Here is a 27,183-nt window from a genome sequence, read left to right as displayed (position 1 = left end):
AATTAATTATTTTGAGCAAATAAAAAGCAGAATTCAACAATATCCATAAAATTACAGTAAACATAACATTTGTATGTTAATCTGTAAATATGTTTGTAAATTCTTTAGGTATTTGAAACTTTAGGCAGTCCTGTTTTGCTGATGCGCTTATTTTCTGTTTTTTTAAGATATGAATTCATGAAATTTTGTAATATTTCTATGTCTTCTTATGAGATAAAATTTATATATATATATTTTTTTTCTAAGTCTGATCAAGACAAAAGTGGATATGTGGAAAGTGAAATTTAAAAGAAAGAAATGCTTTTAACTCCATCAGATGTGGAAATAAAAGCATCCCACCACAATTCTTCATTGTAGTTCTTCCTGGGTATCCTGAGCCAATACCTGCAGTTTTCTTTTCTTTTTTTTTTTGTTTTGCTATGGAGTAAATTAATGATTTAAGGGAAACCTGATTGCATGCATTGAGATGTTCACCTCATAGAAAGGGCTATTGACAATACAGTCATGTTCCTGAAGCAGGGAAACTGACTTGGTTCGGTGAGCGCTACAGAGACGCGGTGCGTCTTGGCTCTGGAACATTCTAGGGATGATGGATATTTCCTGTTTCAGGAATAAATGCACTGATTCGCCAAACTTCCAGGAGCTGTCAAGCAAAAAAGTGTGAGCTCCTTCCTCTCTCTGCAGGTAGCTGCTGCCTTCTTGGTGAGTCAGGGGTGGGGGGGGGAAAAGCACATCCAGTAAGTGTATCAATTTAGTCTGCTTGATTTTGAACAGTGATGCATCACAGCCTACATTTTATTTAATCAGTTGCTCCATTTAGATGCACACTCTTAGACTTCTAATAGAAGAAGCTGAATTTATTGAGTCTCTTCTTTTCGCCAATGCGGCACGGAAAAAGTATTGAGGTACTGGGAGGTAAGTTGGTAAAATGGATTAATCAACCATAAAATGCAATATTTATTCCCTTTTTAAGCCTAAGTTATTAACAGAAACTCATTGTATGAGTTGAATAAGAAATTTGTTTTCCTGACGTGCTTTTTTTCTGTTTAAAGCCTGAAATTACTCTGTTTTTTTTTGTTTTTTTTTTTTTAGCTAAAAGGTCTGGTGCAGATGTCTCTGTGTCTTTTGTCAGTTCATAAATATTATTCATGCAGAAACAGTAGTAATATTTCAACATGTTTATATTCCCAAAATTTTGTGACCTCCACCAGTTCCTCTCTTTTTCATTAAAAGGCGTATCTCGCTCATCTATAAATGAATGGAAATTAGGAATGGGCACTATGTCAGATAGCACAAATGATACCATTTAATTAAGGCTCTGGAAAGATAAGGGGGTGGGGTGTAATGAATTGATGACTTCAGTATTAAAAAGGGACAGGTCAGTGGTGATTTTCACATCTCAGCTTCAAGCTAAGAGAGGGAATGTTCACTTAGTGATGGATTGAGCATAACTATGCAATCTGGCAGCAAGTGCTGTCACTGGAACTGTTCATTAAAGACGCAATCCCTCACACTTTCTCTTTAACCTTCCTTTTGGAAGATGGGTAGGATATATGGGCAGAAAATTCGGGGCCTGCTTTTTCCAAATTTAAAACAGAAACAATAAGCATGAGGAATATAAGGAGCTAAAAAGTATCTGATAGGAACAATCAAAAGCAACAGTAAAAGGAGGAGAGGTAATTAAGAGCCTTATCAGGTGTTTATATCTCTAAACAGAACCGCATAAAGTATATCTTGCGTCCCACACCAGTCTCTCTCTGTTCAGACCGTTTCTCTTTCCTGTGCTAGTATGGCCCTGCCATTTTTATTTCACTATCAACTGGCTGCGCTGTGGACTGTGGACCGGGGTGGGGGGGTGGAACTGTGGACCGGGGGGCGGCTGGATATTAGAGTTTGTAGATAGATTTTTACACAGAATGCAAATGGAAAAAAACCGTGAGCGAAACGGTGAGTGGTACTGACTAGTATATATTCCATTGAGGGAAATGAAGTTTCATATATGCTCAAGAGCCCCCTGGTGGTTGAAGAAAAATCCACATATATATGAAAAAAAACACTGAATGCTCTCTGGTATTGTTCAGGGGGCCGGACCAAATGAGGAGGCGGGCCAGATCCGGCCTGCGGGCCGTAGTTTGGGGACCCCTGATGTTACTGCTATTATTTACAGTTTTCCACATGCTTTCAAATAATGTTTTTCACAGATTACATAAGGCACAGTTTGCATATTATTTCTTTTACTCATTTAGAAAGTTTTTAGAGTGAGTATGCTGCTCTTATGTGCAGTGTGTTTTAAAAGTAGTTTGCCCGTACTGTAAGGCGCATCTTTACAGTTTGTTTTTGCTGCCTTTATGTATTTCTCTGTGCTTCCATTCGTCTATCACTTTAACGCTAATAAACCTGACTTTCTCCAGTGAGGGACATTAATGGATATTTCTATTCTATTTCTATTTCCATCCCAATACTTGACAGCAGGATCACATGTCAGTTGTTGGGATCTTTTTGTGATTGGGCCACCCTGTCATTGAACATGCTGGATTTGGAAATGTTTTCAGCCTTTTGGAGAGTTTAGAATGAAAGAAAAGATCTACGTCCTGTAAAAAAAAAGGCATTACCTGCGCTAATAACCAATCATGAATTACCATGACGCTTAAGACATTTTCTAAATGTCACCTCCATAGTGACTTTGTCAACATTTTGATCTTTTATGTTTTGTGCATTGAATGTAATCTCTTATCTGTGTTTTTTTATATCCATGTAAAGAAAAATTGGATTACCTTTCACATGAAAGGTGCTGGACAATTAAACTTGCCTCGTTTTTGTTTTAAAATAGTGGCTAAAGCCTGTCGGCATGACATCAACTCTGGTCTTTAAATGAATAAATAATGACAACTGAGGGCAAGAAGGCTAGAAAAAAAAATATAATGCATTTCTGATGGCTCGATTCAACACAAATCTTCCTCCTACTAATCACACTGAACACCTGGTAGGTGGTAAAAGAGTCCCCCCGTCCAGGATTTACATTCTTCAGCCCCAGAACATGTTGAAATGCAACAAAACAATCGTGCCATGTGTTCTCTCCAACAAGACAACAAGCTGCACAGAGCTGAACTCCGGTTCACTGACACCACAGTTGCTTAAGGAAAATGTCTTGTAGGTATGATTTCAAAGCACTACAAACACCTGGTTTCCTTTTATTTTGAGAGCACATCATCAACATAAATGTTAATGATTAGGCGAAACAGAACAGGCGTTAAAAATGCAGACGTGCTTTTCATTCTGGCGGCGGAGAACAAGACAGAATGGAGCTTGCGTTCAAGCTGAGTGACCCGCTTTAGTGAAAACTGAATTAGTTAATCGCGGTCCATAATTCAAAGACCCCGACTGCATCAAGGCCAGACATATGGAGGTGCACGGTCCAGTAGGTTTTACTTAAAAGCATATTCAGGCAGACAGGCGTTCACAAAAAGTAGTGGCTATGAACACATCCAGCACTTAGTCAAGTAAATACGGCTCAGTCCATTTCTTTCTTTCTTTCTTTCTTTCTTTCTTTCTTTCTTTCTTTCTTTCTTTCCATATTTCTTTTTCGCACTTTCCCTGTGCACTCAAGATTTATTTGCTCGCCCATATCTCTGAGATAAATATGTCATCAATTTCCTAATGTTGACAAAGATCTGAGTTAAAGTCAAGCCATCAGATGAGGTGCTGCAGACCTGATCTTAAGCATTATGGTGAGATTTGATTAGTTACCTGTTTTAAGCATTTAAAAAAAAGACAATTAAAGCTGCTGGGAAGAATATCCTTATCTTTTTCACAGTGACAGTGAATCTAAAGTCACTTTTAGTTGGATAAAGATGTTTTTTTTGGCAATATCCAGAAATGTCATATCTGTCATTAAGTTGGGACATTGTCACTTTTAATGTACACTTGATTGTGTAATACACAAAACATCAAAATAAGTTACTTTTGCAGTGACATCAGTGTTTTTTTTTAAATTGCCGGACCAGGTGGTGGTGAAAGGTCAAAGATTTATCCACTGTCTAAAGTATCCCACATGGTCACATCATTATTAACTCAACAAACTCACTATAAAAATAGTAAGTTTAGATATTTATATATGACCCTGATGCAGGTGATTTTATTTTCGCAGCTTTTTTCTCCTTGTTAGCCCGAGTGATTTGTACGGGAGAATAAACAGAAGCATTATTTCCAAGAGGCATCTTAATATGTAAACCTGTCTTTTTCAAATTGCAAATGCAGATGTGCCATTTGCAGCAGGATCTTAAATTATAAATAAACCCTCTTCCTCTACAGGCTGAGACGTGTGGGAGATGCAGCAGCCGTACGTCCCCACAAGGAAAGGCAGCAGGTAAAGTGCCATAGCTGCTGCATATTAAACTTTTTTTCTTTATAACTCTGGTTTCTAATTTTGTTTATGTTGCCCTTTTTAAACACCTTATTATTTAGCATTATTTAGGCTGACTTTATTAAAAATAAAACATTTTTGAGAGCTGGGTTCATGTTTTGTCTCATTTTCAGGTAGAGGAAAACAGTTCTAGTTGGCAAATTTACATCCTTATAAAAAAAATCTAATATTAATACTTTGAATGATCACATGCAGGATTCAGCTGTTATTACACATTAATGCTTATTTGTTCATTCGTCATTTGACTGAAACATGGTGAACGAGCTTGTTTTGGTTCTTCCCTTCACCGAACAAGACGGATCTGATCCGACTGAGCCGTGTTGCATGAATGGAAAAAAAAAAAAAGTTCTGTATTATGCATGCAGAGCGCATTGCTCCACTCAAACAGTACTTGCAAAAGCACCGCAGTGAATTTGTAGAAGACTCTGAGGCGTATGATAATAAGGGATTGTGCTATGGAATCGTATATACTGTTTATTGTGATTGATGTTGTGCAATTTGAATATATTCACTGTATCAGTGCGACTCCATTTTCAAGCTGCCAGCTGCCGACTGAAAATGGAAGTCATGCAGCGGGTTATTTATGCACGCTGAGCTGCTGCTGGAGCAAACGCAGAGAAAGAGAGAGACGGTAAATTAATAACAAAACTGTCAGAAACAAACTCATAGTAGTGATTTTTATTTTTTTTTTTCTAATAGAAGGATAATCATTTCCGGGTTTGTGATTAATTCAACACGACATGTACGGGGAAAACATGGCTGTCTCTAAATTCTCCAAACTCCTACCTGCTGAACTTTCTACCTCTGTTGGCCCCAAGTGAGTTTTGCTTACGATAAAGTAGATAAAAATGGCTTTGCCACAATAGTGACGGATCCCTCTCCTCAGCAAAAAAACTTCTGTTGCCCCCACAGGAGCAGGGATTCATTGAAAGCTTTGCAGAAATGAAAGAGTTCATGAAGACAAGTCTTTTCCTACACATTCTCCTGTTGTACTCCTTGCACTCGCTCGCTCACACACACACACACACACACACGCACACACACGCACACACGCACACACACACACACACACACACACCACAGCTCTCGTGTATGACTTTATTCTCTCTCCGTCTTCCGAGTTTTTGTTGTCGTCGTCTTTTTTTTCTTGCTCGGTTCATGAACTCGGTGAATGAGTGATTCTGAAACCGAGGAACTCTCGTATCAAAGCTGTCAAGCATTTTTCTGTTTAGATGCATCATAGCTGATGCTAATATAAACACATTTTGTATTGTCTGGGACAGCCTCTGTTGTCACAGAGAGCTGTACGCTGGGAGTACGCAGGGTGTTATGGGAAACAAGCTCGATATCACCAAACACTAAAAGCAGAATAAAAGCAATAGTTTTATGAAGTTAAACAACACACGGTCTGCACATTTCGGCAAAATGTGTTGGGTGCCTTGAGTGACAGTCAGGCAGTAAATCCAAAGATTTCAGGTGTTCAGCTGCTGAAAGCATTTTAGAAAAGTTTTATTTGAAATTTTGCAAACTGCTTCTAGATATTAAATTAGGAGTGGGCAATTTGGACTTAAAGTTTTTTTGCAATATTATTTTGTGGCACTGTTGTGATTTCAATAAAAGTGACAATAAGACCTACTTGTTACTTCTTGTTTAGGTAAATGTATGGCTGTGACTGCGTGGTACAACAAACACAGAGCCATAAATACTGCTCTTAAAAACATATCTATTTAATACACTTCTTTAGGACCCCAGTCACAAAGAAGAGTGACTTGTATCACTAAACTGCTCACAGTATCTGCATTTTTATCATATTTTCAAATCTATTGGTATTTGTGTTTAGCGAACAATGGAGAAAATAGCAAAAATAATCCTACCCTAACAACTATGAACAGTTCTGTTTTTTTTTTTAATTATCATTATTGCTGTTGGAAATTGCAACAATGAATACAAATTCTAATTCTAAGAAATTTATCACCATAAACGATTCGATCAATGCTCAGCCCTACATTAAATAGATATTTAAAAATGAGATAAGTTAAGAAGCAACTTTTTAAAGTAGGGCCTTCCAGGTCCAATTTATATTTGAAAACAAGTGAGGATAAGGCTGTCGAGGTCAGCGATAGTAAAACTAGCTCAGCTGATGTTATTTAAAAACATTTTTCAAATTGTTACGACAGAGAAGAACTTCAAACATCCTGATCAACATGAGCTTGGAATAATTTTTGAAAAGAGAAATCCATGAAATTGAGCTGCAAAATCACTCAGTTTGCCTTCAAAATTGCTTTTGGGAAGACAAACACAGTGAATATAAAAACTGTTTTAACATAAACAATTTAAATAGAAGTCTAAATTGGCCAAACGTGCCACATTGAGAAGCAAACTGTGCATCCGTCCGTCCATCCGTCCAAAGGGCATGAATATGGCTGGAAGAAAGAAATCTCCTCGTCAGTTTCATGTTGCAGACATGCTGTCTGAGTCTATCTGTAGGAACAATTGTTACATTTGAAGCAGATGGTGTAAAAATGTCTGCTGTCATTTTATTTATTTTCATTTTTTACGACACGTTTCAGCCACCGTCTGCCCAAATGCTCACCTCCTTTTATTCCTGACCATAAACGGTTAGGACCTTTTAATAACCCGGCGGTCCTTCCAACTTAGTGTTGCATTTCGGGATTCAATGTTGTAGCATAAAGCAAATTAGGCATGCTAATATTTAACTCCAACACTCAATATCTGCATTGTAACTGGGACGCACTTTTTATTTAGCAACAATTTCGATGCGGGCAGAATTACAGCTCCCTGGAAACCTAATTTGCTTTACCAAATTGGATCCATCTACAGTACACATTACGTCCAGGAGATAGGGCAGCTGAAATGAGGACATTAGAAAATAAAACGTCCAAGAGACCGGCCAGTTCAGGTAATTTAAGCAGCACCGACTGTGGTCCGGAGCAGTCTAGCCTTTAATGCATTCTGGCCATGAAGGACTGAGAGGAGACCCCTGGGACAAAACTAATAGTTGCTGCTGGTAGACTTTAAGCACATAAAGAATCTCCACTCCTTTAAGTGACTGGTAGGGGGAAAAAAAAAAAAAAAAGTATTACGTTTCTTTAAACTTCCACAAATGCCTTCAAATACCCCGCTTGAACTCCGCAAACTTCCTCTTGACATTTGCCTGACCCTTGTGGCGTGCCTCACCTCTCCGTGGCACTCTCACCTGCTCACCACCAGCACTATATGACAGCTCGCTTGAAAATCAAAGCACGCCGCCTCAACAGCCAGTCTTTGAGGAGAAAATGCTGCCTCTCTTCCCAATTACCATATTTTTTCTTTACGCCTCCAACCCCCATGTCCTTACTCTTGACGCACAAAAAGAAAAAAGAAAAAAAAAACAGCTTGCTTTTCCCAGAGCAATGTCACGCGTGTGAATGATAAGCCGAAGCTCGGCTGCTCGTGACAGGCGCCCGCGACGCCGCTCGGCCGATTTCTGATCTTCCAGGTGTCGTAAACTGTGACACTTTTGCTCACCCCTGTTCAACCTCTACTTATCTTACAACTTCTCCGTCTTGTTTTTTTTATTTCCCCCACCTAACCTGTTTTCATTCACAGTGCGTTACTTATTCACTTTTAACGGCGTTTTGAGACCAACTTCCACCCACATCTTTCTACACGTCTCTCTGCACTTGTCTACTCTGATTCACTACATGAATAAGAGGGCCAAGGGGTCGGGCTGTAATATCAGTACAGAGCTGCGTAATGAGTTGGTGATGATAAGAATGATGGCTGATAACATTTTACTGGCTTAATAAAGCATAAAGAAGCTCTGTAAGTCTCAGCTTCTCCAGCTTTTCTGTCATCCTATGTCTCAGCAAACTTTTAAGCTAAACGTTACAGTAGACACCTCGCCTAGTTAATGTGTAACATACAACTGAAGAGACCTTTAAATGGGCTGGTGCTCAAAACGCAAAAATACCAAGGATAGGAGAAATTAAAACAAGCTACGTTCAAACAGAGATTTATTCCTCCTATGCACAGTTTGTCTTCTTGTACATTTTTGTACTTCTATTTGGGTCTTCACTGCTTCAAGAAACACTCCGAGTGCTGCAAAACACACGCAGGTGTTTTGCACCTGCAAAACACCTGCGTAGTAAATTAGCATTTACTAATTTGGCAATTAGTAAATGCTTTTTTTGAGAATTGGAAAACGAGCCATTTCAAAAACCTCACAAATACTGCCCCGCTGCCTCGCTACCCCAGTCAGAGTTGCTAAAATTATTTCTATTTGCAAAATGCCAGAATGAGTAAAAGATTTTTTAAATGGTTTTATCACTTTCACCAAATCTGGAAGTTTGTTGTACACACACTAGGATTTTCTTTTCCACTTATCAGTGTGGCAAACCCCAGATGACACCATTTTTGAGGAGTGTGATAAAATTAAGTGAAGTGTAATGATCATTATTACGTTTTGAGTAAGAAAAGGAGGAAACTTGGATGACAGAGAACATCACGACTGTGAAGTACGGGGGTGGCAGCATCATGCTGTGTGGGTGTTTAGCTGTGGGAGGGATTGTTGGAATTAAAATTTTAAAGCAGCCTGAAAGTTAAGCCTCGGGCACAAGTGGTTCTTCCAAATAGACGACGACTTTAAACCAAAATGAAAAGCGTCTTACCAAATACAGTAGTAGCTAATCATAAGTGACTAAAAAGCTAAAGTTTATTTTGACATAATGTAAAATGTAGAGTAGTAGAGAAAGTAGAGATTTACGTTACATTGTCGTTTGTCTTTACACTCTTGGAGGACTTTGCCTTTTATCTAGTCCCTTATCATTCCTTGTATGCAGAAAGCATTACCCAAATGGATTTTCTGGGTGAGAGAGTTGGGTTACGAGGAGAAAGAAAGAGCAAAAAAAAAAAAAAAAAAAGAGAAGCCTTTCTATTAATCACAAATCAGTTTTATTCTCAGGAGACAAGACCACTCAGTGGGAAGAAGAACTGTTTTTCCCCCCCTCCTCCTTTTATCTCCCTTCTGTTCAATACATTTTCTTTCTTTGGTTCTTCTTGGGATTTCTTCTTTTTTTTCTTTTTTCCAGGCTCTAAACGCCAAGCCAATAAACCGAGAAACAAAATCCCCTCTAGTCTCACTCTTTCCTCTCCTTCTCAAACAGACTGAATGTTCAGTATTGTAATAAAAATCACAGCTTAGATGGTCACATCTGAGAGAGCAAGCAAGCGCACTCGCGCTCAAACACGCAGACACGCAGCCAGCCCACGTCTGGTAGCGTATGTGGGCTGTCTTTTATATTTCCAGAGTCAGTTTAGTGTAACCCACCGTTCCATGCCTCAGCACTCACTGTGACTATTAGTGGGATCTCTCAGGGCTGAATAAGCAGTGGGATTGTTCAAGTTGAATAACAACATGGAGAACTTCGCCGAAATATGACTTCAGACCGAGTCGGGGAAAATCACAGCGGCATGGTGGGGGGAAGAAAGCTGTCACTTTGACGAGGAAAGAGCAGAGAAAGTCAAAGGAAGGAGTTCTTTATGAGGAAGGATGGCGGCGTAGAGGGTTCGTTTGCCATCGTTCGCTGATCTTTTCGGGGCTAATTATTATCCTGTTGAGACATGCAGTGTTGGAATGGTTAATGCTCTGTGAACTCTGACAGGGACACACACATTCGCTCGTTAAGAGGTATGCTTGGTGTAAAAACCCAGAGATGTTTGCACAGAGATAAATGGTCCATAGCAATTCATCAAAGTTTGTTCTAGCATTACAATTTACTAACAAGTTACGTACAATGACTCTTCTCACTGTCGTTATTTAAAGTACTTTCATCCTTTAAAATAAAAGTACTTCCTTATTGATATAAGACATGAACTGGCATTGAATTATTTCTACTATTTTAGACTATTTACAGTTGAACCTTTATTCACAACCTTGTTCATTTAAAATGACCTACTGTGGCTAATGGTGTGCAATTTTTTAAATGGTTTATTGAATTTTCTTAAAAATGTAGGGACGGTACATTTCATTTGCTTGTGAACGATAATTAGATTTTGCATTACATACAGCAATGACTGCAAAATGGAAGGAATCTGATGTTAGCGTTCATTTCAGCAATCAGAGACATGAGATTTAACTTGGCTTAAAAAGACTAGGAAAAATGACTGCAGTTTTCCTGTAGACTTGCACCTCAAAGACCTGGAACTTGACATTGACTTTGGGCATAAAACCTTAAGCTTGACTTAGACTTAGCTCTGAATTATGATTTTAGGTGGGGCATTTTTTTTTTTTCACATTTGTATTCTGTTTTCTTTTCGGTTTTAGTTTGTAGATATTTTATTTAAAAAACTCCTTTGTGATTCTTGAATTGGGAAGGTGTGGTAAACTGAGGAAACATTCAAGACTTCATTTTGACCTGCCCCTTAAGAGACCTAAAATATCTTTAGACTTGGATCTTAAACAGTTGAGACCAGATTTATTTTTGCCACTCAAACATTAAAACGTATTTGGACTTGTGGTGAAAGAGTTGAAACTTGACTTGCTGTGACTTGACTTAGATCTGATATCCAACTTTGAGATGAAGCAAAAGACATTAAGCTCATTTACATAACATGCAAACAATCCCTTAACTCTTCCAGGTCCTAGTATAAATCTTCAGCAGCGGCCCACACCTCAGTGGTATCAGGACTAAGACACACACACACAGACACACACACACACCTACACGCACACACCTACACGCACACACACATCCTCAAGCACACAAACAGTAGTCCTAACCTCATTTTGTCTTTTTTTTTTTTGCCACAGGAAAACTGTAAAAAATACTCAACAAGCACACACTTGGAAGGCAACTATTTTTAGTTCTGTGGTTCTTGTGTAAAAAGAATACAGGAATTGTAGGTGAGCATGAGTGCTGCATGTGATATTTCAGTTTTCCACCTTACGTCCCAATCGGAGTGAGTCAGCCGGGGCGGAAAGTTGAGCGGATAATGATGCTGCTGATAATAGAGGAGTGGTGTCTGGCTAAATGAGGCTGGATATGAACAGTGCTGCAGGCTGTTCTTTTGCACCCTCCCCACATTCACAGATCTCACAGCTCTTGAGGTAAAATGTGTGTGATTAAAAAAAAAAAAAAAAATTGTGTCATGAACAGATGAATAGCAACACATTTTTCCTTACCTCTCTCTTCCTTCTATGTGCCTGTGTAAGTGCTGGTGTATGTGCAAACCTCTGCTCTCCCAGTTAATTAGGAATCGTCCCAGCTTTGCACCGGTTGTACAGGAAGGCTGTCGGGAACATGGAACAGTTTTTACTCTCAGCTGTGATAAGTGTCGCATTGGTGGCAACACAAATCCACTGGCAGTGCCGAGTTAATGAACTACAGAAGGGCTTCTGCTGGATTTCATGAGACTCACTGTTTTTTTTTTGTTTTTTTGGTAAATGCTACCAACAGCATTTACATAAAAATTTCATTTTAATCAAATCAGTCAAAAGATTTCAGAGATTCAAAGCAACACCATCTCTAATTAGACTTCATTAATCAAGTGCGTCTGTGTTAAAAAGCAGAGACAGATGAGATATTTTAAGATTTTAGAAGACAGACCATTACCATCCATTTGATAAAGATGTACAACCAATTATTCAATTATTAAGAAAAAGTAGTAAATTCTGACTTGTTTGCCTAAAGACAATGTAGACCTCTAACAGCGTCTTTTTGACCATCTTAAAACCTCGGCTGGTCGGACCTGCCTCCTCCTGCAGTCTTGTTTGTTACCAGTTTATTGCAATTTATTGCTTTTTCGTGTAGCCATTTCCTGACTTATAAAGTCCAGCAAACATCTATTTTACTTACGACACATTTTCTAGGTGTTCCCAATACAACAAATGGCTAAGAAAAATGAGGATCTGTGTCACATTATATTATGTGCAAACCTAATATAAGGTTTGCACATAAACCTTATGTTTATGTGCATAAACATAAGGTTTATGTTTCCCCAGATAAACTGCGAACCACAGCTTACTAATTAAAACCTACATAAACTGCTAAGCCAAAAATGGCATAGCATTATTTATAAATTATTTAGCCACATTTATTTTGCAGAAATTGTTTTAGTGCTGCTATTTTAAAGAAGATTTAACTAATATCTCAATTGATCAATCAAACTTATTTTGAAGCTCTACATTAATTAGGATTACCGGTAGTTTAGATTAATTGATTAACCTGCTATGCATTTCAAGTAGCATTTCAGCAGTGTGAAACAGTTTTTGGCTGAATTAGAAATGAATCATAAATTTTAATCAATCAATTATAGCAGTGATCAACAACTCGACAAAGGTGGCTTAAATGTTCAGGTGATCTATTTTAAGTCTGTAGCACTGCAAATAATATTAATATTTTAGAGGCAGCAGTTTGCTACAGCTAGCTGCATGAGCAGGAAAAAGTTTTCTTTAGAATGACATAGTTAACAGCTGTAGCTTAAAGCTCTTGTTAGCTTTAAGAAAACGGGACATTTTAGGAGATTGTTGGACCTATAAATAAAACAAGCTCATCTTACCGGACTACGGGCCTTTTGGGAAATAAAAGCATAAATTCAATCTTTTTTTCCAAATAGTGAAAACACCACAAGTAAAAATGTATCAGGTGGAGCCGACAACAACAGTCTTCAGTGTAGACTCTGTTACTGAGGGAGGAAGACTGAAGTTAGCTATTTTTTAAAGCTGTTTGAGAAACTTTAGGGACATAATTCTAGACGGGTTGTGAGGCGCTCACAGTCGTTATTTGTTATGAAACGGTATTAACCAAGATGCTGGAGATCAACCATTAAATAAATGGAACTTTTATGATGAGCTATTGATTTGGCTCTGACTGTCAAGTAGTGGAAATGCAGGCCGGTTCATTTGTAGAACCAGTGGTGAACTGGTTCTGGCTGGAAAAGCCCTATGAGTTTGGCTGCTGTGCGAGACTTTGTACAAGACAGTGGTAAGAATCTCCATGACAACTTGTTGCACAGCATATGTTGTCGCAGAAATGCTCCAACACCGGATATGAATGGTTAACATTATGTACGTTCTCCACATCTTATTTCTGAATCTTCCTTGTTGGCACCACTCTAAATTCCTCACATATTTTAGTAACATAAACGGACATGAACGTGCTTACAAACCAAACTGGAGCCGATATTAAAATCAGACAAAGCTGAAGAATAAAATGGGGAGGTAGGGGATTTATAAATAGAAAGCTGGCTGGAAAAACCCAGCAGCTTCTTCGCAAGTCTGACGTCATCTTGAAGCTCTCTTTAATATTTCATTCAAGTGTCGTGAAATTAAAAGGTTCAAGGAGAAGGAAAAAAAAAGGCAAGGGAGGACGGAGGGGAGAGATGAAGCGAAAAGCTAGAAATAAACAGCAACACCACCTATCTTTTTTTTTTTGGAATCGCAAAGTTCACGTGAGGACGTTTTGTCCGAAAGTAAGAGACTCTTGATTGGTGTTATCAAACCGAAAGAGAAGAGGCGTGCTAACAAATTCCAAGTGTCGCAGCAGAATAAAGAGTGTGTGCAAGTTGCAGCAATTTGCATCACACTTTCTGAAACGGTGCACTTTAAATTCCAGCTTTATACTGTAATTGATATCCAATAGAGACTGCCCTCCACAGCAGAGAGCAGATTCAGTATGACAGAGGCTTTTTAGTGGAGCTGAACTCCTCCCTGCTAGTTTGGCCACTACAAAGCAGAACAGTGACCTCCTGTGGAGCTTCCAAGACAATGCAGAACCCCACGGTGACGTCACTGTAAAGCAAGTGCTGAAACTGTCTGAGGAGAAACAAAACGAGGAGACGGTGTAGATTTCACTGCGAGGGGTTTGGAATCAGATTAATCTGGCCTTTAAAGGTAATTCCATTTTTATAATGCGATGGCCGTGACACTGCGCTATTACGTTTAGATCTGCGCCCATCCGGTTCAGTCTCATACCTGTATCACATCAGGCATGTCACACGGAGGTAATTTGTTTTACACACTTCAGAGAGTGGATGACATGACAGGTCCCAGGTGTGAAAGGGCGCATGTTGAACTTGACACTTTGCTGGCAGGTGATTAGCAGACAGTCAGACCTCGCTGCCCCCCATCAGACATTATTACACACAGGGCTCCATCTCCCGAACACATAATTATAAGAGTCATATGAATGTCCTTCACGTGTCTGCAGGGGCGGCTGAAGCCTTCAACGGGGAAAACTCGGTGGACCGACGTTCTTTTCAATCAGTTCCGACTTGGGTGTTGCCTGGAGGACTTGACGTTCTTATGCAACCGTATTTAAAACCCGGCCTGTCTTTGCATAATGTGGTGTGAAATCACTAATGAATCTGCCAATCAATAACCTGGTTGGTGTGTTAGAGCACTCTTCCTGCATCCTGTCCGGCCTGTCAAGGCGGCAAAGCTAACTCAGAAAAAAAAAAAAAAAAAAAAAAAAAAAAAAGCAAAGACCCCAGACACCCACACCTGCATCGACACCCCGCCGGTGTGTCGATGTAAGTGTGGGTCTTTTTTAGCGTTTTATCTCGCTAAAAAAACTTCGACAAGAGGGAGGAGGTCAGTGAAATCTGCAGCCCACAGACACAGCATCACTCCGGAGGAGCAGACACAGATTACGACCCATGTGTGGGGAAACCTTTCCAATCGTTTGCACCTAATGAAAAGAAACGATTAAACACGTGAACTGCCTCTATGAGACTTAAATAAACCCAAAACTAATTTGAGGCAGTCCTTAAGCCCCTAACCTGGGTTTTATTTTGCATTGTCCCCGGTATTACAGTAACAGGATTGTGAAAGCGTTGGCTCCAGTTACAACTTTCCTCCGGCGATGAAGAGACCGGTGGGGGCAAGCATTAATTTCTAAGGCCTTATGTCTCATTTGCATAATTACTATAAATCATTAAAGGGATGTTCTGCTCCACAATGGAGTGGAAAGCAGAAAAGGCTGAGGTGGCTACATGCGATAGCACTGACTTAGTTTGCAATGTGATGATTAAGCATAACACTGAGGTTCTTTAAGGAATAATTAGAAAAAAAAAAACAACTATTTCTTCACAGTGATGGAAAACTAGTTGAGACAGTTTGATTTACATTTTGTAATGTTTCTGCAACAACTTCCATGTATTTTACGGTGACACGCTGACACAAAGTTAGTTCAGATATGTGGTTTTTAAATCAATTTTACAAACAAAACTACAAAGCAGTCCTTAGAAACCACCTAATCTGTAAATACAGACTACCTGCATATTACTGTACAACTTCAAATTAACCAGGAGATGTTAGAGAACTTACACTGACAGCTTGATCCGTGAAGAAGCTGAGAAGATCCTCAACTATTTGCTGTGCGATTTGGTCATTTTGAAAGACGGGGAAGAGGAAAGCCCTTTTTGAAAGAAAGACATAAGAAGTCTAGATTGTAGTTTGGCACCAGCCACGTCTGGAACACAAGACGAAAAGAGTGCTGTGACCAGGTAAGACTGAGATGAAACATTTTGACTTATGTGCCAAAAGCTAAGTGGAGGAAAACCTTTTAAAAACACTTGAGACTTGGGAGAGATTCACCTTCTGGTGGCACAGCAACTCTAGGCCATGTTTTAGAATGGTCCAGTCAAAGTTCAGAACTAAATCCAATTGCAAGCAAGACGTGAAAATTGCTCTTTACAGCTGCTATATCTGTACAAAAGAAAAAAAAAAGTCTAATTTTTTTTGCCTCTTCTGTAAATGTGTGAACACAAAAAATTGCAGCGATTGTTGGAAGAAAAGGTGGTTGTGCAAAATGTTGACCTAGGTAAACTTAATATATAAGCACAGGACACTTTTGATTTAAACCATGGACGATGTCAATTCCAGTGTAAATTTGCCTGGTGTAGAGGCAGAGTAAGCACCACAAGTAGAGAGGCTGTAGTCCTCAATGCAACCATCCCAGGTTCGATTCCTGACTCTCAGACCTTTGGTGCATGTCTTTCCCCATTTCCTATCTGGTGATTTTCAATAAAGCTCTGGAGACAAACAAAAAAATTACATATTGATATTTTACATAGCATCCCAGTAAAGCACATCGAAATTTGGAGTTGCATCATCACAAATTGTGAAAAAATGTTCAAGGTACATGAATAATTTTACAAGGCTGTATTTGATTCACATTAGGAGGACACTGTAAGAGCCCAAACTTAAAATTTCCATTCGTCTTCTTGACAGTGAAGGGTTCACCATGGGGATAATAACGTACTGTAAATACAATAGAACAGGGGCACAGTGAGCCTGAGGCGAAGTCACTGTTCTATTTTGGTGACACAAACCTACATGCTTCCCTACTTTCTTCCATTTGCAGTAATAAAATGTTGTATTTTATTATTTCTTTTAAGGCTGCACAGATTAGAAATACGTGTGCTCGTTGATGGAACAACAATTTGTTCCCCACACTGGATTAGAAGGGGGTAAAACCAGCGTGACAGGTTAAATGCTTCGGCGGAGGGTACAAGCTGCGCAGCCTACTGGCTCAGTAATCTGCTGAACCTCTAATGCATTGTATAGTGATGAATGAGAGGCGGCTGCAGAAAAGTCAGTGGGTTATTTCAGGACAGCTCCGCGCAGACCCGGAGGTTAACCCGAGGACCTAAATTTGTAGCGCAATCCCACTGAATGTCTCGTATCTCTGTGCCAAACACAAAAAGAGAGAGGTGGTGGGGGGGCATACAGTAACCTTGCGAAAGTTTCCTAAACTTTGCCTAACCTATTTTATCTCTCCTGCCAGGCTTCCACAGCTGCAGCCGCTGCAGCAGCTGCCTGACCTGATAAAGCCAAGAGAACAGTGGGAGGGTGAGCAAGTGATAAAGAGACGGACTGAAACACAGCGAGTGGGCGAGGGGCCTAGAGAGAGAGAGACAGAGAGAGAGAGAGAGCAATATCCTTTATGAAGAAGACGGGGAAAATGAGACATTAACTATAAAAAGAGGAAGGCCAGAAATAAGCTCTAACATGTCAGAAAAGGAAAGGAGGGGAGAAGGAGAGCTGATGGAAATGGGAGGAGGAGACGCACAGCAGCTGGCAGACAGAAGAGACGACCCCGCTTCTGCTCGGTCCGGTCTCAAGGCACCTTAGCAGGACAGATGGGCTCATTTGGACCTCTGTACCCTTCACCAGTCATCACACATGTACACTGGTGCATCAGTCGTCCGTCTGTGGGGTTCTGAAGAGCTCTGGGAAATATAAATGCCATGAAGAGTATACGTTGCTGAGTTCCCAGGGGGGGTTTCAACGAAGTACTGGTTCAAAGAGCAATCCTAGAATTTAAATGTGGTTTAGAATCAAACTCTGCATCTGAAATATTAAGCATATACTGTCTTCTTTGAATGCCTAAGAGTTTGTCTGACCCTTGTCCACTGTTGCTTCTGAAAAGTTGTCTCTCAAGAATGTTTGAAAGCAGATTTAAATTTAAAGTTCAATACTTTTTCTGTAAAACTCAGTCGTTCTTGTGTGCTTATCTTATTTAACTATCCTATATAGGACAATTTCTGGAATATTTACTAACCTTCTGAAGACCAATTGGTCTTACGGGGACCAGAGTTCGATCCTAATACAGTGGACTCCTTTGTGTAGACTCAGGGTTTAGGTTTAGAGGTATGATGTGCATTAGTAATGACTAGTAATGGTTAGAGTTAGGCATAAATGCAGTTACAAAAATGAATGGAAGTCAACACAAAGCTCTCAGTTTTCATAGAAGCACAAGGATGTATGTGTGTTTGTGTGTGTGTGTGTGTGTGTGTGTGTGTGTGTGTGTGTGTGTGTGCCCAGTACCTTTACTTTGCCAAGTGGGAAATCTGGATATTTTTTCATCTCTGGCTCATTTTGAGGAACCCTTAGATGTTCTAAAGTCTGAAAAGAATAAAGTTCTTCCAGTGATGATGCTTTTCTCCATCGTGTTGCTCTGCACAAAACAACTTTTTAACTGCCTCTGCCTTCCCGGTGGACAACATGGCGACTGGATTGACGGGTTCCGCAAAGAATGCCTCTTTTGTTTTTAGCACTTACAATTGGCTGTTTGTGAAATGATCTGCCAGCCCAAGCATGCACAGGGAGATCATGCAAACTCTGGGCAGAAAGACCCCAGGCTGGGATTCCAACACGAGGTCTTCTTGTTGAAAGGCAACTGTGCTAAAAAAAAAAAAAAAAAAAACTACCTAAAAATAAACACTCAGTTCCAACAAAACACAAAACTGCCTTTGAAGACCTGAAGTAATATCATTGAAAATATTTTACGCTGACTCCATGATGGTGTAGTTGTTAATGCTATTTCCTTGGAGCAGAGTGGCCACCTCAAGAATGGATTCTTTCCCAATACTCCGGCTTTGCTAAACCGTCAAGAGATATGCCTGATGGGTATAAGTCTGAGAGAAAATGTCTGAGTATTTTTTGTCCCTTGTCTCTCTGTGTTGACCTGTGACAGACTGATGGCCTGTACATGGAGAACCTCGGCTTTAGGCACCAGCTCCTTCATAACCCAAATGAAGGAGCAGGAATAGGCAGCTAACGGATGTCTTCAGCTCTTATGGCTTTTCCATGATTTAATTCCTTTTATATTCCAAACAAAACAGGAGAGGAAATCAAACTGAGTTATGCATTCAAGTACACAAAGTGGACAAGAAAAGTCGAATGCTTTGTTCCTCTTTAGGTCTTGAATTTCCTGTTTTCTGAAAAATGCCAACCATGCTGCTCCTTCCAAACAATCTGCTGACAGAACACAAACCAGCCATTACGAGACAAGGCCTCCCTCTAGTGTCATAACACGGCTATTACACCCCAGATGTACGATCAGCACCAAAGCAATGGACAGCTCCCATACATCCCATTCAAAATGTAGAATGAAATCCTAAAACCAAACTGGATTTAAAAACTAATATCCAGACTCCAAGCATCACAGAGCGTCCTCTCCGGATTCTCATTCCTCATGCAATTTAGAGGCAATGCTGCTAAAAAAAAAAAACAAAACAAAAAAAACATTTACCTCACCCCCAAACACAATTTGATTGATGCCTCATAATAAAAGGGCATTTGTCTTCTAGACAGTGTAAAATTGAAGCTGCAGTGGCCTGTGTGTCCACTCGGCTCTTGCCCGTGCATGTGTGCGTGTTGGCGGTCTGGCCGGCTGTGCCGACGTGGTACGGTATGATGAAACAATAAAATTTAGACAGCTGATTCATATCTGAGCATAAAGGCCAGAGTTTTGTTAGGTTCCCCCTTTAATGAAACTCATAATTCTGCCTCCCTCAGCGGTGCTATTACAGCGTGCAGAGATCGATCACCAAGAGAGATATCCAAGTTACAGCGTGAGAGATCAGTTTCGCACACAAAAGTCGCATGTTGATCAAAGAAACAACAAAAATCCCCTTCATTCAGACACCGGCATACATGCTTCCTAAAAGTATTCATACCCCTTGAACATTTCCACATTTTGGACTTTAACAGTCACATAAATTTTCTTGCTGACTAACAGGTTTTGAACAAGTAACAGAACAAGTCAGATCACCTCATCTTCTTATCATTTTCTCCTGAATCTTGTATTTTGTTGCAGAGTTGACCTGAGTTCAAGGTTCAAATAATCAGAAGTTGTAAAACACATTTGTCAAACAGGATGGCTGTTATGGGTGTGCTGACATCAAGCTGGCAACTACGGAAACCCAAGAAGTGCATTGGTGTAAAAAAAAAACAACTAAAATCCAGATTTTCCAAAAATTAAATCTTCAAAAACCGAAAATCTGACTACCGATAAAACCGACTTATGGCCCAACCCTAGTGCAAATATTTTCAAATTATCCGTTTTTCTAATAATGTACAAGTTATGCACTACTTTGTGTTGGACTGTCACTAAAAAATTCTGAGAAAAAATACAGGAAAGTTTGTCATTGGAACAAGTCAAGATGTGAAAAAAGCAAACAAACCGAGTGTACATATTTTTTCCAAGACACTGTTTCAGGCTCTGTTATACAGTCTGCTTTTGTCAACGACTGGCATTGAAGTCACAAAGGTTACAAATCCAATCACTTTAGAGATGGTTTCTGCATCTTTGTGTGTCAGGGAGAGAGAGAAAAAAAATATGACCCCATTGCTGGTGAGTGCTTGTGTTTGTGCACACTGAGGATGAATAGCTGGCTCAACAGAAATGAAACTGAGAGAAAATCAAACACGGGGGAGCCGAGAGCGCCCTCCGAAAGCATTACTGTAAAGAAATATTTCAACGAGAAGAAAGGGAGAAACAGACAGAGAGTGACAGTTTGTGAAGCGAGGCAGAGTTCATATCGGACTATTGTAATCCATCAACTGTATGGAAGGAAAAAAAAAACTGAATCACTCAATATGGAAAGAAAATCTGAGCCTCCCTTTGATACACAGAGAGAGAGAGAGACAGAGAGAGAGACAGAGAGAGAGAGAGAGACAGAGAGAGAGACAGAGAGAGAGAGAGAGAGAGAGACAGAGAGAGCAGATCTACAGGATCAGCACATTCAACCAGTGAACTAAAGTCTGTTTTTCATCTTCCCCTCCTCTCTCCTGCTCCATCTCCTTTGACCTTAGGGTCCTAATGCACTCATACAATTCACTCTGGCTTTCTCTCAGTGATGATCATCTGCCCCTGTCAGCAGGTCTAAGTCACTGAGCTAAGCAATTCCCTGCCTTCCCAAAGGATCTCAGCTAGAACTACTGTCTGTTATATTATATAGATATATAGAGAGCTCTATATATCTATATACCATAAGAACGTGTGTGCAGCATAAACAATCCTGGATGACTTCATGAACTGTACACACACTGGGTATCTGACAGCACATACCTATTTCTGCTGTTCGCCACTCTCAATCGTCTCCTGTCATAAGCGATCTAACCCCTTCGTCATCGACAAGAATCTAAATCAAACAGCAGCAAACTGAGCGGACAACTACCGCCCAAATCTCACACTCCCAGCCATCTCTGAGATTTAACCCGCCTGTTGACTTCAGCCTCAGGGATTAGCAGGTAAGTGTACAGACACTTGCTATTCAGCCAGCAGCGTGCAGACAATGCCGGCGTAGAATTATAATGACCACAATGGAGGCAGTGGAGAAAATCCAGAGGATTTATCTACGGTTTCGTGAAGGTGGGGGGAGTCGGTCTGAATGAGAATGGCTGTTGTACAGATTTTTACTGTCGCCGCGTCTTTGCTGGGTGAAAATGTGTGTTTTTGTGAATGTCTTCGATTAAATCCTTTTATATTTACTCTCTGAGAAGGGATTGGATTTGGGTTTGCAATCTGAGAGAATTTTAACTAGAACTTGCTGCCCTCTTCTGGGCAAACTCAATACTACATGAATGGTTTCCCTAGGTAGGACCCAACAACATTTGAACTCTAAGATCTTCAGAAAGGTGTTAGAAACTCATCATTAAAATGAAAATAAAGTTAAAATAGGGACAGATATTCATCCCACACGCACAAAACAGTAGTAGTTCAGACTGTATGCAGTACCACTGTACTGATGAATCACATAGAAATTCAAGATGATCCAAGTAAAATACAACATTTACTTATTTAACAAGCGGAGATTATATTGCATGAGCACAACATGTTTAAACTCTTGCAACTTCAATTCAGTTCGGAAACTTCGGAAACCTTTTTTAGATATGCAAAAATTTGGTTTGCCAACCAAAATGTTTGCTATGTTTGCTAGCTGACAGCTGAAGCCTGTTTTTTTTTTCTCCCTCAAGGCCTCAGTCCAAAGCAGAATGCATTTTGTTATATCCCACACATGCAATCCATGGCTCATTAGCCAGCTGTGCTTTTATTCTCATTTAACATTTGTAAATGGAAAAAGTAATTAACCACTGAGTCTCCAACCAAAAGCAGTGTCTGCTTAATAGTCGCTGATGTGGATAAAACGGCAAGACAATCCAAAGTCATAGAAATTTAACCAGAACCATCTATTACATTCATCATCAAGGCCAAGCACAGGTTGTGCACCTTATGGAGCAAAAGTTGATATAAACTTATCAAAAGAAAAACTTCCAACAGAAGCCCAAACATCGTAATTTGTTTTTTCTTTAGCAACCTGAAACACAAGATGTCTGCGTTACCGAGGTAGTGCAGATCAAACCACTTATTTTTTCCACCTGTCCTCGAAATGTTATTGCCTGCGTAATTGCCCTGGAGACATTTTTCTTAGTTAGACTTCCACAAAGTTTATATTGAAATAAAGCAGAAAACACGTCATGTTTTTCTTCAGCATCTTTTCATGAAACTTTTCCTCCAACGCAAAGAAAACAGAGCAGCAGCGAGGAGAACGTCACATCTGTGCAACTATCTAATATACGCACTCACACAGCCGCCATAAACACACGCTGACATGTCATCTGCATGCCTGATATTTTAATGGCGAGTATGTGTGACACTCGGATGACTTACAGGGGTGCTGCCATCTGACAGGGTCATCATGCTGATCGACATGCTCATCTTGTCGGAGGAGGAGAGCGAAGGTGGGGAGGGGCTCCGTTTCTCCACTTCTTGTCTCTGCAGAAAGTCTCGCCATGCCCGCTGGATGCTACGCAGCGAGATGAAGACAAAACGTGACGAAGCACAACAGAGGATTATGATGCAAGCTTCCTGGAGAAGAGTTGCACAGCGATTACTAACACTTGTAAATTCCAGATTTTCTCACCCGGAGCTGTGACTTTCTAACCTTGTGGGAGTGCAGCAATGAAGACTGAGGACAGTCGACAGTGCAAATATAAAATCTTGCGCTAAAGTTATTTTCCGTTTAAGCTTTAAAGGGTTTCCGTTAATCTATCAACCTGAAATTATGGATGGATGAATCCACAGACATAGCATGGATGAACAGATATTTGGATGGGGTGATTGGCACACATACAGATCTATAAACGGGCAAAAACATTGATGAACTGGTAAATGAATGAGTGAATAGACAAAATAATGGACATATGGATTGATGAAGAGTGGTTAAAGTGGCTAAATCGACAGATGGATGAATGGATGGATGATTTATTAATGGAAAGGCAGACAGCAGGATGGACGGACTGATAGATGGATGAAAACATAAATGGATAGATGAATGGATGGGTGAACAGACTGATCAATGGAAAGTTGGTTCCAAAAACAAGCTGATGAATGGATAGTAAGTGGAGAGATGACTGGGTAGATCGATGTGCAGTCTGGGTGGAGCAAGGGGATTTTCAAGACTTAGAAATGTGTCATCATCTACAGGGGGCAAGGGCTTGAAAATATAAATATCTTCTTAAACTTTTTCATACTGTTCCAGAACTGTAAAATACCTAAATCAAATTCTACATTTTTCCAGATTTGCTGAAGATGCAAAATGCTGATTCAAATTGTGTCAAGCTTTCCTTCACTGGTTTAAATTTGATGTTGCTTTGATTCTTTCATACATGTTTGAGAAATCCTTTTATCTCTTGTGGCAACCATTCAAGTGTGCCTAAACTCTTGATCCTACAAAGTGCTGCCTATTTCCCGAAAGCTCCTCCTTGGAGTTACAGTCCCCAGCCAAACTTCTGCCTCACAGAGTGCTCTTACACTGCTCTCTCCCCACTCAGCTCCTCCAGACTAGTGGCAGCACGTGATTGAACCTGCTCATTTGAGGAGCTCTTCATACAAGTCGCATCTCAGTCCAACCATCCTAATAACAATTGTAAACTGCATAATGAGAAGCGTTCTTGTGATGAAACTGGAGTGTCGGAAAAAGCAGGAGCTTCTTACAGAGACAGAGGCCCAATTTCAAAGTGTCAAACTATGATGTCATGTTTGATATATACAGCATTTATACAACAACTGGAAGTAACATAGTTAACTGACTGTGCTGTAAAATGACACTATGTTCCTGGAAAATACCCAATACCAGCCTTTTGAGGTAAATTTACTTTACATTTTCTCCCGTGATCAGAAAATGACACAATGCAAACATGTGAATGAAAGTGCGAACTTTTTTCATGCTGTAATTGAATCTACTGACCAGCCTTTTGAACCGTATACTTACATCAACACTTTGGTCTCCACAGGCGGCAGGTTGATATTGATGTTGTTGTCCAGGTCCATAGTCAGATGATTACTGCCCCTGAGAGGAGAGAGGACAGTCAAAGGACACAGGAATACAGATTCAATCTGGGTTAGAGGTAATTAAACAGCGACAACTGGGTCCCAAGAGCAGAAAAACTGTCTGCGTGTTTGTGTCTGTTTTCTCCACAGAAGCAGAGAGCTCATTCAGTGTATTACATTATGAATGTGTGTGTGTGCGTGTGTGTGTTTGTGTAGGAGCCAACTCACCTCTGCAGCCGGAGAGCTTCATCATTAACATGCTTGTAGCCTCTCTGGAGGGTCTTCAGTTGATCCTGGATAAATGAGACGAAAAGGAAAGAACGGTGAGTCGAGAAGACAGGAATCAGACGGCAGCCGACGTCTCGGACAAGAGAACTTCTCCCCTGAACGGGGGGTGGGCAGGCAAAACGCACCGCAGATGAATAAACATTTTTGGTTCCTCAAAGCAGCACGTCAGCTAGCGGAGATCGGCGTCGTGTTTTCATGTGAAGCCGTTGGAAAAATAAAGAGAACTTCTGTCGAAACTGCTGCCTTAACATTTTCCTTAGCAATCAGCCGGGAGGAAAGTTCAGAAGATGCATGGGGGACATCCTTCATGTATGGCGCCGCTGCGCAGATGTGGAAGACAGTTTGAAGACAAAGCCATAAAATTTTATGCTTTGCTAAAATAACTTTTAGCTCTTCACTCCGTTCCTCAGTAACCGCTCCCCGCTCCCCTCCCCCCTTGGCTTGGTTCTTGTGTTTTAATAGCGCCGTATAATGAGGACAGGCCTGCCGCTACATAATTGAGCAGACTAATTCAATTACGAAGGACCAGCGAAGTTTAAGTGGAGCGCTTCTTTCAGACGAGCCAAGAAGGTCGCATCAGGGCACCGATCGTCCACTGGCCTCAGCACAGTGCGCTGATGTGTGTGTACAGTCAAATTTTTTATTACTGTTTGACTTTCTGAATAATGGCCACGTAACGACCTAATCATTAAGAAATATATGACATCAATTAGTTGACCGATTAAGGAATAGAGAAGCCCGGCTGGAGAAACGTGTCACATCCATTAGACGAAGTGCTGCACTAAAATGAATGTTTACTCCTATGTTTACTTTATGACTTGGTCTCTGATGTTATTCGTCGTATAATGACATACAGCGCCTTGCCAGACCTCAGTCTATTACATAGTGGTAAGTGATAGACCAACATCAAGCAGTGCGTACTCACCAAGTGGAAAGCAAATGAAACATGGTTTCCAACATTTTGTAGAAATAAAAAAAAAAAAACCTTGAGATTGGTGTTTGGTGTGTGTCTCCCCATTTACTGTGATACCCTTAATAAACTCCACCGCTTCCAACTGCCTTGAAAAGTCACCCGTTAGGTAAGTAGGGGCCCCAACTGTATATAATTTCATCTCAGTGTACAGTAATGTTGTGGAAAGGCTGTAGGGGTTTGGTGGAGAATATTAATGAGCAAACAGCATCATAAAAACCAACAGAGTCACAGGGCTGATCAGAGACGATGTTGCGGGGAAGTTTAGAGCAAAGTGAGGATATGAACCAATCTCCCAAGTTCTGAGCAAAACATCTCAACTGTGGCAGCGTGTTGTTGGACTGCCTTTCTTCAGCACGGATAGTGGATGTTGGTCAGAGCTGAGAAGAAAAAGCATTTATATAAATCGTTCCACTTTATTTTCCTACTTTGTACTAGTCTGTATGTTTGGCTGTAATTGGTTACAAAATGACAGGTACGCTTTTGCAAAACCCGGCATGTAAACTGTTGTGTCTGGAAAAACGTCCTGTCGAGCAACCAAGGACAGCAACCCAATCCCATAATTATTTTACATGCTTATGCAAACAGGAACGGTTAGTTTGGTCATTACTTTGCTTACCAGAGGGAATGATGAACTCATTAGACAAAATCAAGCCACTACATTCCGAACAATGGTTGTTTCAAGGGGATGTTTTCAATTTCATCTTTAGCATCCTGATCGGGTGGAAACTTAAGCGCGGCTCTATGTGGATTCTGGATAACTAAAACTTCCCCGGCCCTTTCCTCCTCTTTCAAGTCGATGTAACTTCTGCCTTTTTCTACATCTGTCTTAGTATTTTCCTTGACAGACAGTGGTCTCTTTCTTGGACAGTGTCCATTACCCATACACGTTCAGGGGAAGGCTTCTTGAATGTGGCCAACTGGGAATATTGAGACAGGCTAACAGAAAATTCATTCAGAACGATGTTGAAGAAAATGTTGGTTAGAGAAAAAGACAGCTGTCGGGAAACGAGAGATAAAACAGCGTAAAACAGTAGTAATAAATGAGGAGGTGTGCGTGTGTGTGTCTCTGTGTTTTAGGTAATCGAGCTCCAGGGAGACATGAGCAAGCGGATCATTTCAATTTCCTTCCCTTTGTCCTTTTGAACTGATTAAATCTTTCTGGAAGACTGCAGGATTTGATTGGCTAGTTTGATTTTTTATTTTTTTTTCAGTTAGCAAAAGGATAAGCAGGTGAAGCTAATGTCTTGATGGATAGATTACACAACAACACCTTGAAAGCAGCTAATGTTGTTTAGGAGTCTGTGTTAACATTTGAGAATAAAAATGTTAGACTCACTTTGAAGTTGTTTTGATCATTTCAAAGAGAGGAACAGCAG

At 40.2% G+C, this 27,183-nt stretch overlaps 1 protein-coding gene across 2 annotated transcripts in view; it reads right to left on the bottom strand.

Moving 5' to 3' along the window:
* Nucleotides 1-27,183, bottom strand: part of LOC103148081 (schwannomin-interacting protein 1-like) — a 265,763-nt gene that overhangs the window by 159,155 nt on the left and 79,425 nt on the right. The window contains exons 6-8 of one of the 2 annotated variants that reach the window (XM_007566705.2): nt 24,775-24,839; nt 24,488-24,565; nt 22,885-23,020 (exon numbers count right to left, since the gene is read on the bottom strand). In XM_007566705.2, the coding sequence (XP_007566767.2) occupies nt 22,885-23,020; nt 24,488-24,565; nt 24,775-24,839 (279 nt within the window). The remainder of the gene's footprint in view (nt 1-22,884; nt 23,021-24,487; nt 24,566-24,774; nt 24,840-27,183) is intronic. The other variant, XM_007566706.2, reaches the window with a different exon arrangement.

This window comes from Poecilia formosa, unplaced genomic scaffold (assembly GCF_000485575.1).
Source record: "Poecilia formosa unplaced genomic scaffold, Poecilia_formosa-5.1.2 Scaffold197, whole genome shotgun sequence".
NCBI classification, from domain to species: domain Eukaryota; kingdom Metazoa; phylum Chordata; class Actinopteri; order Cyprinodontiformes; family Poeciliidae; genus Poecilia; species Poecilia formosa.
Note: the sequence above shows the minus strand (reverse complement) of the source record. Positions and strands in the feature narration are given on the sequence as shown.